The sequence below is a fragment of the Tachysurus fulvidraco genome, chromosome 9 (genome assembly GCF_022655615.1).
Source record: "Tachysurus fulvidraco isolate hzauxx_2018 chromosome 9, HZAU_PFXX_2.0, whole genome shotgun sequence".
Lineage (NCBI taxonomy): Eukaryota > Metazoa > Chordata > Actinopteri > Siluriformes > Bagridae > Tachysurus > Tachysurus fulvidraco.
In genome coordinates, this window is record NC_062526.1 from 28,632,199 (window position 1) to 28,646,458 (window position 14,260).

Consider the following 14,260-nt stretch of genomic DNA (forward strand, 5'->3'; position numbering starts at 1 on the left):
AGTTTTTGATGATTGACGTTTTGTTACTAATTAGAGTTGTGCTTCTTATCTTTCTATTCTTTTCTACGCTCAAACCAGAGGGGCCTATCCCAAAAAGCAGTGTATCCAATGTCTAAGTTTTAGTTTATGAAAATGTCATTGAAAAGCCCAATGGAAAAGATGATGTTTGAAGTTCTGTGAAAAGGAATTATGTTAAAATTTCTTTTAAATAGTTTGTCCTCCCCCCGGATAAGCGGCAGAAGATGGATGGATGGATAGTTTGTCCTGAAAGACGAAAATGGGGGAAATTTAATGGAAATTTTAAATATCATGAGTGTTTTTATATGTTATGTGCTTTTACAGTATTCTGTGTGTATTCAGAGAGAAAGAGCAAGAGGCCCTTGTTCCAGCTCTTAACATTGTACATGCTTGAATTATGGGAACTTGAATGAAAATGTGATGTGGCCTTGTTGAGATGATAACTCAAAGGGATACATCTTCAGTAAACAGGGAGGGTGCATGAACACACACACACACACACACACACACACACATTTTTGCTGCAGCAAAATAAAATTCTTTCTTTACTCTTACCACCACCGCTGAGTCTGAGTGTGTTTTATACATCTAGATCAGAACTGACACCTCATCTGCTTCTATAAAGCTGCTTTGAGACAATGTGATTTGTTAAAAGTGCTATACAAATAAACTGAACTGAATTGAATACAGTTTAAAGTCATGCTTTGTGAACATACACAGTGAACATTCCCTCATGCAAATGTTCATATTCATGTAAATATACAAATGTCCACACAGAGTCAAGGTTTTTAATTTCCTAATACTTAATCATTTATTTTTAATGTCACATGCAGATTAGTCATATTTAGGATTAAATTTAGGCCAAACTTCTGTTGATGCAATTTTACCCCCAGTTGATACATTTCATGTCACATGTAGAGTTTAAAATCCTGATCTATTGGATTATCATACTATTGTAAAAGAAGTCACTCTCAAATGGCTCAAGTAGTATTGGTGGTTTTATACTTTATAAGTAACTCACAAAAATCTGTTGGTCTTTGGCTCGCTGCATGTTAATATTTAGTATTCATGATGTCCCTCTGATTAAATCTCTGTATGTTTAATCTTTTAACCATATTTTATGTTTCTGTAGCAAATATAATTCCCTCCTTCTATGTATAATACATTAAAGTTCACATTATATTGGAGTTTAAATTTGATTTGTTCTAGAAGCTGAAATGATGTATAACAGTAATTTACTGTAAAGATATTATCAGAAGATATAAAAAGACTTTTCATGAAAGAACATTGATTAATGCAGAGTCTGTCTGGAATATTTGTAAAGTTATGATTAATTTAACACACCTCCTAAACCACGGATAAAAAAGAGCATAAATAACTGGATTAATGGTGGAATTAAGATAAAACAAGAATGTGACTTTCTGAAAGGTTTCTGTCTGTAGTTCAATAACATTCCCTAATAAACTGTAAATAAAATATGGAAGTAAACACATCAGAAACACAGACAGTAAAATACCGAGGACTTTAGCTGCTTTTCTCTCAGATTTCATGGAGTGTGAGGTGATTTTCTGTGTTTTAGGCCTTGTGTGATTATTATGCTCTCTGATAGCAGTGGCATGTTTCTTAGCAATCACAAAAACTAGAGTATACAATATGATTATGACAGAAAGTGGGAATATAAATGAATAAATGAGATCAATTACATACCAAACCTGATTCACGATGATTAAACATTCTCCAGGACACATTGCAGAAACTGTGAAGTTTCCATTGAAATACATGAATGTTAAGTTATAGGCCACCACCAGACACCAGTCAAAAACTATTACTACACAAGTGATCCTCACAGAGACTCTGTTCATGTACAGAAAGGGGTTTGAGAGAGCCAAATATCGATCCACAGCAATCAGAGTGATATTGTAGATTGATGAAATTAATAGAAAACCACTAACTATCCAAAACATGGAGCAAAAACCTCTCCCAAAAATCCAGCATGACTCCATTGTCCAGATTAACATTGGCGGCATCACTAAATTGCCAACAAGGAAATCCGACACAGCCAGAGAGAGCAGCAGCATGTTTGTTGGTGTGTGAAGCTGCTTGAAGTGAAGAACAGAGATGATGATGACCAGATTTCCACACACTGTTAGCAGAACCACAGCAGCTGAACACACATACAGTAAGATATAAACTGCAGGAGATACAGATCTCTCTGTACAGGAGAAATGATCACAGCCATCAGACTGATTAAACTGTGTCAGGTTCATCAATACAGCATTTCTCTAATGTCTACAGAGTTTAAAGTAAAACAGAAAATGCAAGAAATCATAATCGAATAACTTATGGCTCAGAAGCTCTGGTGAATTTATAGTTAATAAAAATGAGTCACGCCTCCCTAATATGAGTGACAGTATGATAGAAATGATGTCATGGCTTGTGGGAATAAAAACCTACACTAAATAACTATAGCATGTTTTCTCCACATCATGTGTTCCTGACTGATGCTCTATATATTTGATTTTTTTAAAGGTACATGGTGAATGTAGAACAAACACAAAATAATCACAACAAGTGGAGCCAATAAGCATCCATAAAATAAGCTAGTTTCTGAAAGTAGATCACAGCAAACTTACCCCTGTTCCTCAGCATTTTAACACATTTTATACATGAATTTGACATGGGAGGGATAAGTGACCAAGATGGCAATGCGAGGCTCAGTGTTTGTATAGATTTTGCAAAAATCTTCATGCTCATTTCGAGTCTATTTTTACAGCACAGTTTTACTTAAATATCATACACCCGATAGGATTTTTTGGATATCGGTCTATGCCACTCCAACAGTTTTTTCACCAATACTTAAATTACCCCTGAGATCTCCAGAACACAGGAGTCTACCCACTCTACTCAGTCAGGCAGAAGAGGTCGCAGGCAGCATTGAGATTGTAAACAAAGGCAAGGGAAGTGTGGACAGAAAATCTAGGCTAAAGCTAACACTCCTCCAGCTCTCCTTACCCAGCATTGTCCTTGCTAAATTGCAGTCCCTGGTGAACAAAATGGATGACATATGACTTTGCCTGAAAAATAGTAAGATAATTATGGACTGTAATGTCATGATTCTCACTGAAATATGGCGGCATACTCCACATGCTATCAAGCTTGACAGACACCACACGCTCCAGTCAGACAGAAGAACAGACAAATCTGGTAAGACCAAGGGGTGGAGGGTTGTGCATTTGAATACAAACTCATTCATTATTGGGTGTACAAACTCATTTATTATTGGGAGACACTGCTCAGTTAACCTTGAATTTCTCATGGTTAAATGTTGACCCTTTATATGCCTGTCTGTAGCCTCTGACAATCTCTGTGAAAGCTTCTTGAGGCAGTTTGACAGTGCATGGAGCTTCCAAGATTGCGCCAGTGTCAACACGCCATCTGTTGCTCTCCTGTGTGTTTGTTTGGATGTTTGTATGACTTTCAAATTGTTGTGCCACTCTGGTCTATGACCGCCAGTCACTTTTTGACATTCGGATATCATTTGCACAGAAACATTTTAATGGACATTCCGGAATGTATTCGCTGATGGAAGATACGCACCTTATGGAGAAAGCGTAGGAGGAAATGGGGGTCTCTTGTAGGTTGCACTAACAAGCTAAAAGTTCGTCTGCTGGCGAATTTTGCCTCGAGCCCCTTCTTCGCTGATGGCAGATTCACACCTTATGGAGAAAGTGTGGAAGGAAATGGGGGTCTCGGGGAGGTTGCACTATCAAGCTAAAAGCTCATCTGCTGGTGAATTTTGCCTCAAGCCCTTTCTTCTTCTCCGATCTATGGCGGCTCCATTGCATGGTGCTCACCATATCAGGCATATATGTGGCTTCGACCGGTTTTCCCCTTGTCCCCGTACCCTTTCTCCTGGGACAGATCTCCCCAGATTGGCCGCTTCTTTCGGCGAAGTGGTGTACACCCGGGTTTTTTGCGCCCATTACGAAAATCGTCGCACTCACCCGCTGCTATCCCTCCACCAAAAATGGCATTGATAAATGCTCGATCTGTGGGAAATAAGACTTTCCTTCTAAATTACTTCTTTTCCTATAACAATTTGGATTTTATGTTTATTACTGAATCCTAGACTAAGGCTAATGATTTAACACCCTTTTTCGATCTGGTTTCTGCACATCGACTGCACATTTTTTAACTCCCCCCACCCCTATGGATGAGGCGGTGGCCTTGTGACTATGAAAAATTCGACCTGTTCCTATGGATGCCTACTCCAGCTTTGAAGCTCAGCTCCTTCACCTCGATTGGAATGGCCCTGTCTGTTTAGCAGTGATTTATTGCCCCCTTGCTCACAGATGTTATCAGCATTATTGTTATTAAATTTGATCGATTTCTGCTTGTGGGGATTTTAATATTCATGTTTTCTGTCAGTAAAATTCACTATCAAAGAATTTTCTCAATCTCATCGATGCTTTTAATCTGGTACAGTGGATAAAAGATCCTACTCATATTGGGTTTGATATTAATATCTGTTTCCACTAAAGCTCCAACCCTGTCCCATTTCTATTCTCCCCAGTTCAGTACTGATTTTAATCAGTACTTTACAGAGTCCTATGCAGATGTACATTTGGATTCACCGCTATCCGACTTGGATGCTGATACATCTCAGTCTATTAAACTCTGTCTGGCTTGATGTGATAAATGTGACTGCTCCACTAAAGCATTTTAAGCCCAAACCTAAATCTGAACTGTGGGACACTGCTGAGACTCGGCTGCTAAGACAAGCCTGTAGAAAGTCCGAGCGGAAATCTGACAGAGCTAAGGACTTGAAGTAAGTTGTCCTAACCACATAAAATGCATAGTGTGCAAACAGTGTGAGACAAAAGACAAAGAGACAAAACAAAACACCACAGGACAAATACACAACAAACAGGATCCAGCATGTTCACCTCTATCATTGCAAATTCTACATGCTGATGGGATTTAGGGAGCACTGATTTGACATTCGGATAGTTGAAATCTCAGGGTGATCATGCTTCAGTTTGCTAAAAGTCCCATAAAGTTCACATAGTGGCTTCTTATCATTGGTGCCGAATTAGAATGTACACTACGGCATTGAAAGCAGTGTTGAATTCTCATGGTAAATAAAATGTCCTGCCACAAACTCTCCTAGGGATGAGCAGTACAGTTCAGTTAGCACGAAACGATTTGAGCCCATCTAGCTGAATGGCTGCATCCAGAACTCAGTAAAAACAATGATGCAGGAGTCTTGAAGCTCTCGCCGTGTGGTCTGCTTAAGGCTGATGTAGTCCAGTTGTCATGTTGTCAAGGTAAATGGTGCTATGGTGCTGTAAAATTCATTCATTCATTCGTTCATTCATTTTCTACCGCTTATCCAAACTACCTCGGGTCACGGGGTGCTGTAAAATAATTAATTCAATTATATTTCTATTGAAGCACTTGTTTCCTCCAGGTCATTAACTGAGTAAATATTTAATTGAAATATAATACAACAGCAAGCTGAATGAGACCTCCCTACCTGCAGTGATAAGTCACACTGTATATATGACATAGTATGATTATCAGAAATAGAAATATTATTGAGGATATTATCTGTAATATGGGATATTATCTCAGCACAAGCTGGGATGCAGGGTGGCTTACCATCAAATCTTTTATTAAGTTGGCTTTTTGAAAGTCCTAGAAAGAACAGTTTTTTATGATGTACAGTCCACTGATTAGGGTAATCATCATAGAGAACTATGTAAACCCACAAGTTGGCCACCTTACCAATGCCAAAACAGTTGAGAATAGAAGAACTGGAGAGTCCATTGTCAAAACCAGCAAAATACCAGTACGAAATGAAACAAAGTCAAAGCACAGGGTGACAGAGAAAACAATGAACTGACTCAGCTCTGCCATGATTGCTGTATTAAACAAAGGGAAAGGTACAATAGTTGGCCAGTTGCTGCACATGGTATGTAAATAGGTTTACCTGTCTCAGGACTTTAAATGTACCTTGGCTTAGCTATTTACTTGAGCTGGAGGTTTTTGGTGGATAACCACTGCATTGATCGTGTTGATACTCAGTCAGCCTGGATATGTTATTGGCAAACCACCCTCTGGAGGCATTTAAGCCACATTCCAAGATCCACATTCCAAGAGCCCTTTGATACCAATCATCTTATGAAATATGAGGTTTTCATGAAACCAATCATCGAGAAGGCTCTCCTGACCAGGGGACCTAGGGTGGCTGATAACTGAGAATACACTGAAAGGGTTTTAGGTCTGTGACTGATTGTGTCAGGACATTCTAGGCACATTCAACCCAAGGAAGGAACTAGCTCCATTATCTCCTCTATTATGTCCCAATGCACAGGGACAATGATGATGGAGGGTGGCAGAATCAGTTCTGGTTTGGGATCCTGGTTCAGGGGTCATGGTGGTGTGAAATTGTGTTGACCTTTCCGTTCTTGGGTCTGTGTTGTTAAGTAACTGAAATGTTAAACCTTGTAAAAAATATGGCCCATTGTGTTCATTGGTCATGGAATCAGTCTTTTTCCACTCTTGATATACACCAAGTTCTTGTGGTTCATTATGACTTGGATAGGAGTTCATGCACTCTAAACCAGTGCCTCCATTTCTCTAAAGCCTCTATGATTGATGAAAACTCCTGGTTGCCCACATCATGCCCAAATAAAGTGCAACATGTGCAACCTAGTGCAACAGTCCAAGACCATCACAGTGCAAACAGACAATATAAAACACTACAAGACAAAATACACAAAGTGCACAAAATATAGCACTGACCAGTTTGCACACTCTATTCTATAAGTACATTATACGCACCAGAAGCAAAAAAGCCTCCACTTCAGAGCATACAGCTTCCTAGTGGAGGCAGCCCTAGCATTCAGCATTCAGCATTCAGTGTCTCTATCATCTCAGATGAGGTCTGCCCCTAAGGGGCCAGACCCAAAGCTTCCACATCTCGGGGCGGGGGTGTAAGATTGCCCCCTGCACCTGGGAGAGGAGATCCCTCCTGACGGGAACCTCCCATGGAGTGCAGTTCAGGAGGGAGACTACTGTAGGTCCCTGAACCAAACTTGAAAGGGCGAACGAGGGGCAACTAGAAGAAGGTTGACTCGGTTGTGGTGCACTCTGTCTAGGACATGTGGGTTAGGGTTAGGGTCCATACCAAGGCATCCATGCCCAAAGGAGAAGCACAGTGGACAGTGGGTCGACTCATTGGATGCAAACAGATCCACTTCCGCACGGCCGAAAATCTGCCAGATTTGCTACACCATGTGGGTGTGGAGATGCCACTCCCCGGGCCTCAGCACCTGCCCTGACAGGAAGTCTGCTTCCCGATTTACACGCCCTGGAGTGAAAACCACTCTCAGTGAAAGAATCCTGGTCTCCGCCCCGAGGAGAATCTGCTGTGCCAAACTGAACAGGGGGCGTGAACGCATACCACCTTGATGATTGAAATAGGACACCACCACAGTGCTGTCTGTCCGTACTAAGACATGGCAGCCCCTGAGGTGTGGGAAAAAGTGTTAAACACAGCTCTCATCTGCAGGCAATTTATGTGCTATGAGAGATAGGGGCCCTCCCATAGACCCTTGGCAGGGCGGCCATCCAAGACCGCTCCCCAGCCCGAAAACGAGGTGTCCGTCAAAAGAGTCCTGCGATGGTGACACGCCCCTAGAATCGGACCCAAGGCCAAGAACCGGGGTCTTTTCCACATAAGAAGGGTACAAAATCCACTGTGTGTAACCGTCATAACCCTGAGGGGATGTCTGTGAGGATGAAAGCCCACACCCCTGAGCCAGAGCTGGAATGGCCTCATGTGAAGCAGACCCAAAGGGATGAAGTTTGCTGCTGCCGACATGAGGCCAAGCACCCTCTGTGTTAGCACATTTGCTTCACACCTCCAGGGTTGGGGGTTCGATTCCCGCCTCCACCTTGTGTGTGTGGAGTTTGCATGTTCTCCCTGTGTCTTGGGGGTTTCCTCCGGGTACTCCGGTTTCCTCCCCCGTTCCAAAGACATGCATGGTAGGTTGATTGGCATCTCTTTTTGTCCGTAAATGAAAATTGTCCGTAGTGTGTGAGTGTGAGTGAATGAGAGTGTGTGTGCCCACAGCGATGGGTTGGCACTCCATCCAGGGTGTATCCTGCCTTGATGCCCGATGACACCTGAGATAGGCACAGGCTCCATGTGACTCGAGGTAGTTCGGATGTTTTAATGTAAATGTTTTAGGAAGAGGCAGGTCTTCACCCATCAATTGAGGATAGCCAGTGATTTAGGGAATCATTTCCAGAGGACAAATTTATAGGCGTTCATAGGTGCCAACAGTGAGATGCATTAATCCAAGTACCTGAGCAGCCTGTGTGGATAAGAATGGCCAAATCCTTCTGATGGTGTAGAGAAGAAAACCTACATGATCATGTTTCATTAACAACATGAGAGGAAAAGGACAGTCAATTGCAAATGGTTATCCCAAGGTTGTGAACAATGACTGAAGGGGATATCAGAGAGTGCAGGGGATATTGCACAATCTTGACCAGGGGATAAAATACCTTGGATGATTCAATTCAATTAAAATGTATTTGAATAGCACTTTTGACAATGTACATTGTCTCTTTACAGAACATAAGAAACATACACAAATATAAAGGATTTAACATTATAAAATATGATATACAAATATTAATATAATACAAAAATTAGATTAAATTAAGATTAATATTAGACATTTAAATGTGTGTATTTTCCCCCAATAAACAAGCCTGAGGTGGCTGAGGCAATTGTGGCAAATAAAAAGTCCTTTAAATGGAAAAGGAAGAAACCTTGAGAGGAACCAGACTCAAAATGGAACCCATCCTCATTTGAAACCATGGCTACTCAGACCAAATCTCTGTTATACAGACCACTTGTCAGATGCACATTTTGGTCATTTTCATTTAAGGGTGTACTCATTTTTGTGGCCAGTGGTTTAGACATTAATGTGCGTGTATTTTATGGGGACAGCACATTTACACTGTTATACAAGCTGTACACTCAGTACTTTACATTGCAGCATAGTGTCATTTCTTCAGTGTTGTCACATGAAAAGATATAATAAAATATTTAAAAAAATGTGAGGGGTGTACTCACTTCTGTGAGATTTTATATATATATATATATATATATATATATATATATATATATATATATATATATATATATATATATATATATAAAGAGAGAGAGAGAGAGAGAGAGAGAGAGAGAGAGAGAGAGAGAGAACTCAAATTGTTGTTATTCTGATGTAAAGTGAACTGAGATTTGTGAAAAGTGGTATAAGTGAGGAACTGCCCTTCAAGATTCCTTCCATAATACCTGGGTATCTGTACTGTACAAGTCCTTTGAGCTGTGGATTTGCAAAAATGATATGGGACTTTGCATTTGGATGTTTGTTCATGTTTATGAATATTTGCAGAGTTACAGTTAATTTAACACACCTCCTGAAAAATGGATAAAACAGAGCATAAATAACTGGATTAATGGTGGAATTAAGATAAAGTCAAAGCAAAACTTTCAGTAATGTTCATTCTGTGGTTGAAAAATCATAATAAATTGTATGTAAACTAATAAATTGTAAATAATAATAAATAATAAATAATAATAAATTGTATGTAAACTGTTAAAAAAATGAAAATAAATACACCAGAGATTAATTATTTAATTCATATTATACATTTTTGTAGCAAAGATAATTCTGACTATTTAAATATAATACAGTACAGTTCACAATATATTGGGGGTTGAAATTTGATTTGTTATAGGAGCTGAAATTATGTTTAACAGCAATATTTACTGTAAAGACATTATCAGAAGTTGTTAAAGAGACTTTTCATGAAAGAACATTGATTACTGCAGAGTCTGTCTGGAATATTTGTAGAGTTATTGTTAATTTAACACACCTCCTGAACCACGGATAAAACAGAGCATAAATAAATGGATTATTGGTGGAATTAAGACAAAGTAGGATCATAAGCTTCTGAAATGTTTCTATCTGTAGTTCAATAACATTCCCTAATAAACTGTAAATAAAATATGGAAGTAAACACACCAGAAACACAGACACTAAAATACTGAGGACTTTAGCTGCTTTTCTCTCAGATTTCATGGAGTGTGAGGTGATTTTCTGTGTTTTAGGCCGTGTGTGATTATTAAGCTCTCTGATAGCAGTGGCATGTTTCTTAGCAATCACAAAAACTCGAGTATACAATATGATTATGACAGAAAGTGGGAATATAAATGAATATATGAGATCAATTATAAACCAAACCTCATTCAGAAAATAATAACACTCACCAGGACACATTACAGAACCTGTGAAGTTTCCACTGAAATACATGAATGTTAAGTTATAGGCCACCACCAGACACCAGTCAAAAACTATTACAACAGCAGTGACCCTCACAGAGACTCTAGAAGAGTAGAGAAAGGGATTTGAGAGAGCCAAATATCGATCCACAGCAATCAGAGTGATATTATAGATTGATATGATTGTAAGGAAACCAACAATGAACCAAAAACTGATGCAGAAATCTCTCCCAAAAATCCAGCATGACTCGATCGTCCAGATGAACACAGGTGGCATCACTAAAGCACCAACAAGGAAATCTGACACAGCCAGTGAGAGCAGCAGCATGTTTGTTGGTGTGTGAAGCTGCTTGAAGTGAAGAACAGAGATGATGATGAGCATATTTCCACACACTGTTAGCAGAACCACAGCAGCTGAACACACGTACAGTAAGATATAAACTGCAGGAGATACAGATCTCTCTGGACAGGAGAAATGATCACAGCGATCAGACTGATTAAACTCTGTCAGGTTCATCAATACAGCATTTCTCTAATGTCTTCAGAGTTTAAAGTAAAACAGAAAATGTAAAAAGTCATAATCGAATGACTCATGGCTCAGAAGCTCTGGTGATTTTATAGTTTATAGAAATTAGTCACGCCTCCCAAAGTTGAGTGACAGTATGATAAATATGATGTCATGGCTTGTGGGAACAAAAGGCTTAAACTAAATATCCCCATCTCATGTGTTCTTGAATGGACTGATGGGATACTGGTTGCTGTAACGGTAATTTGTGGAGAATAGAAAATTAAAAACAACAACATTCAATGTAGTGAACATTAGACAAGTATATAATAAATGTCAGTTAATTATATTTATTAGAAATGTCACTACAAAAACCCACCACATTGGTCACAAACAGATTCAGCTCTTAGTGTTTGTCCTGCAGTCTGTAAGGCTGTCCATTTATATCTGGATCAGTTTAATGCATGACAAATATGTAAATATTATTTTTATTGTGTGAAGATGAAGAATGCTGATTTTGTGTCTGTAATGAATAAACATTAATACAATATCCTGCTCTATCGGGGGTAATTAAGGGATGCAGTAAACTTTGTGTTTCATACTGTAATTAAACATTCAGCATTTAAAATAATGAAGCTGATATAAGCATTTTTAAGGATTTATGAAATTTAATGATTTTTAAGGAATTTAAAGGATTAAAGATTTAAATGCTGATTTAAGCATTTTTTTCTTTTTAAAGGATTCTCTTTTTCTAGTTATGGTAAGTCATCATGATGGTAATAAAAGAGGCAGAGGACTTTATCTCCTTTTCTCTCACATTTCAAGTCTGAGGTATTTAATGTGTTTTAGACTGTGTGTGAACAAGAAATTTTGTCACTGCAATTAGAGGACTAACATTTTAAATGAAATAACCAGTGATGGAGACACTGCATTTACTCTTATCCAGCAGATTAATTGCCACAAGGTGGCACCAAATAAATTGTACTTAATTTCTCATCTGTTGAAATACTTTGACCATATTATTTTCCCAGAATTACTTTTTACTCATGCAAAATGCAAGAGAGAAAAAGTATTGCCTGGATAATGTTGCCACAGCTCGCAACCTTGGTGTAAGCATGGACAATCAACTGTACTTTTCCTCTAATGTTGCTAATGTGACTCGCTCATGTAGGTTCCTTCTCTACAACATTGCTGCAGAGTTTTACGCGCATGGGACCCCTCTCGGGGCGGTCATGCTGCGGAAAGTTGTTACAACAGATGCCTCCTTGACAAGGTGGGGAGCCACACAAGAGGGCAGATCAGTGAACAGGGTGTGGCGAATCTCACTTCTCACTTCAGCCCTTATAAATGACTTGGAGCTCCTCACTGTGTTGATAGCTCTAAAGCATTTCTTGCCCTGCCTTCAGGGACATCATGTGCTGGCACACTGCGACAATATGACAGCTGTAGCACATATCAACAAAGGTGGCATGCGCTCCTCCAAAATTCACGCTCTGGTTCACAAGCTGTTGGTATGGAGCACACGGCATTTCCTGTCATTACGGCGACTCACGTCTAGGGCTTTTTTAACAGGGGTGCAGACCTTTTGTCGAGGGGGAACCCACTCTACGGAGAGTGGCGGCTCCACCCTCAGATAGTGAGGCTGCTTTGGGAGAGGTTTGGCCGCGCAGCCATTGATCTTTTCACCTCGCGCGAAAACACCCACTGTCCTATGTTCTTCTCGCTTTGGGACGAGGACGCCTCCCTCGGCGTGGATGCTCTGGCTCATCCAGCTCTGGCTCACTTGTTGGACATCAGCAGGGTTCTAACATGCATGTTACCACATGTCGTGTTTCTTTCTCTGTGGCTGGGTTTCTTACCCCGCAAAGATGTGTGTTATGTCTGCTGCTTTGTGACGTGCCGAGCACCACCTTTTTGGCCATCCTCTGGCTTACAGGGCCTCGCTGTGAGTGTATTGGGCAACCGGGGAGTTGTCTATATCTCCCATAGGTGGATCTCAAACATGAGATGATGAAAGAGAACAATAGGTTATTTTCGTAACCCCGGGTTCTCTGAAACATCGAGTGGAGAGATCCACCAAGTTTGCCCCGCTTGCTGCACAAGAAGCGAATAAAGGTATTTCCTCACTGAGGAAAGGTAGTTCATGCAGGTGCATTATGCACTCAGATAAGGGGCGTTACCTTACCTGCCTTTGTCATGCACTCCTGTCTGTCAAGCCAGACTTGGTGCAATTGGATGCTTCTGTAGAGGTCAGGAATGGATGCCCTTCCCATAGGTGGATCTCTCCACTCGATGATTCAGAGAACCCGGGTTACAAAAGTAACCTATTGTTATCCAACAGATTAATGGCCACAAGGTGGTGCCGAATAAATTGTACTTAGATTCTCATGTGTTGAAATACTTTGTCCATATTATTTCCTCACTATTAATTGTAAGAGACAAAAAGTATTTCCTAGACAAAGTGTACGGTGCGCAATGTAACAAAGACATGTATTTGCAAAGTCCTGTGGAGGAAGATGGGTCCTTGTTGCTTATCTGCACTGAGCAAAATAGAATAGAATAGAATAGAATAGAACGGTGCATAGAAGCCTTTATTATCGCCACATATACATTACAGCACAGTGGAATTCTTTTCTTCACATACCCCAACTGAGGAGGTTGGTGTCAGAGAGTATGTATGTATGTATGTATGTACAGTATGTGTGTAAGTACCATGAATGCAGAGATAGTCTGGGTATGGATGCTAGGCAGAGGTGTTCTTAAATGTAGTCATTGTTAGGAGACTACAGAGCACCAATAACAATAACCTGAATCAGAAATTTATGCTAGTGTTTGAACTCTCAGTGATAACCAACAGACAAGTCGAAGATCACCTGAGAGAAATTACCAAAAATAGTTACTGAATTCACACACCATCACAGTTGACACTGAGAGCAGAACCAGTTGAGTAGGTCCACGCTTTCCACCTACGGTGAAACTAAGCCTCCAAGAATAAGAACTCGAATCTAGAAGCCACTGCCTCTGAATGTTGGAGCTGTTTGTCTCTGCATGTACAGGAAGAAACCTCATCAATGCCTACTTTACCATTCCAGAAGAACTAAGTGGAGAGATTTCTATTAATCTTAAAAATTATCCCTGCCGTGTGTATGAACTGCACTCACGAAACAGTCTAGACTGGTAGTGTTTCCATTTCCAAATAAGGTAGGATGAGAAGGATTCGGCCATTTTTGTCCACACAGACTGCTCAGGTACTTGTTCAGTCTCTTGTCATTTCAAGACTGGACTACTGCAATGCACTGCTTGCAGGTCTACCTATGAACACAATTTCTCCTCTGCATATGATCCAAAATGCAGCTTCACAGAATTTT

General features: G+C 40.0%; 2 protein-coding genes across 2 annotated transcripts; both read right to left on the bottom strand.

Annotated features, from left to right (window-relative positions):
• Nucleotides 1-1,292: 1,292 nt before the first annotated feature.
• LOC113651749 (trace amine-associated receptor 13c-like) lies at nucleotides 1,293-2,285 on the bottom strand. The gene has a single exon (XM_027160596.2). It carries the CDS (start codon nucleotides 2,283-2,285, stop codon nucleotides 1,293-1,295), a length of 993 nt encoding a protein of 330 aa, XP_027016397.1.
• A 7,626-nt stretch (nucleotides 2,286-9,911) lies between these two features.
• Nucleotides 9,912-10,904, bottom strand: LOC113651769 (trace amine-associated receptor 13c-like). The gene has a single exon (XM_027160617.2). It carries the CDS (start codon nucleotides 10,902-10,904, stop codon nucleotides 9,912-9,914), a length of 993 nt encoding a protein of 330 aa, XP_027016418.2.
• Between the last annotated feature and the right edge of the window lie 3,356 nt (nucleotides 10,905-14,260).

Excerpts from the sequence above, each read along its gene's own strand:
- LOC113651769 (XM_027160617.2), bottom strand. The coding sequence starts at position 10,904 with ATGAACCTGACAGAGTTTAATCAGTCTGATCGCTGTGATCATTTCTCC.
- LOC113651749 (XM_027160596.2), bottom strand. The coding sequence starts at position 2,285 with ATGAACCTGACACAGTTTAATCAGTCTGATGGCTGTGATCATTTCTCC.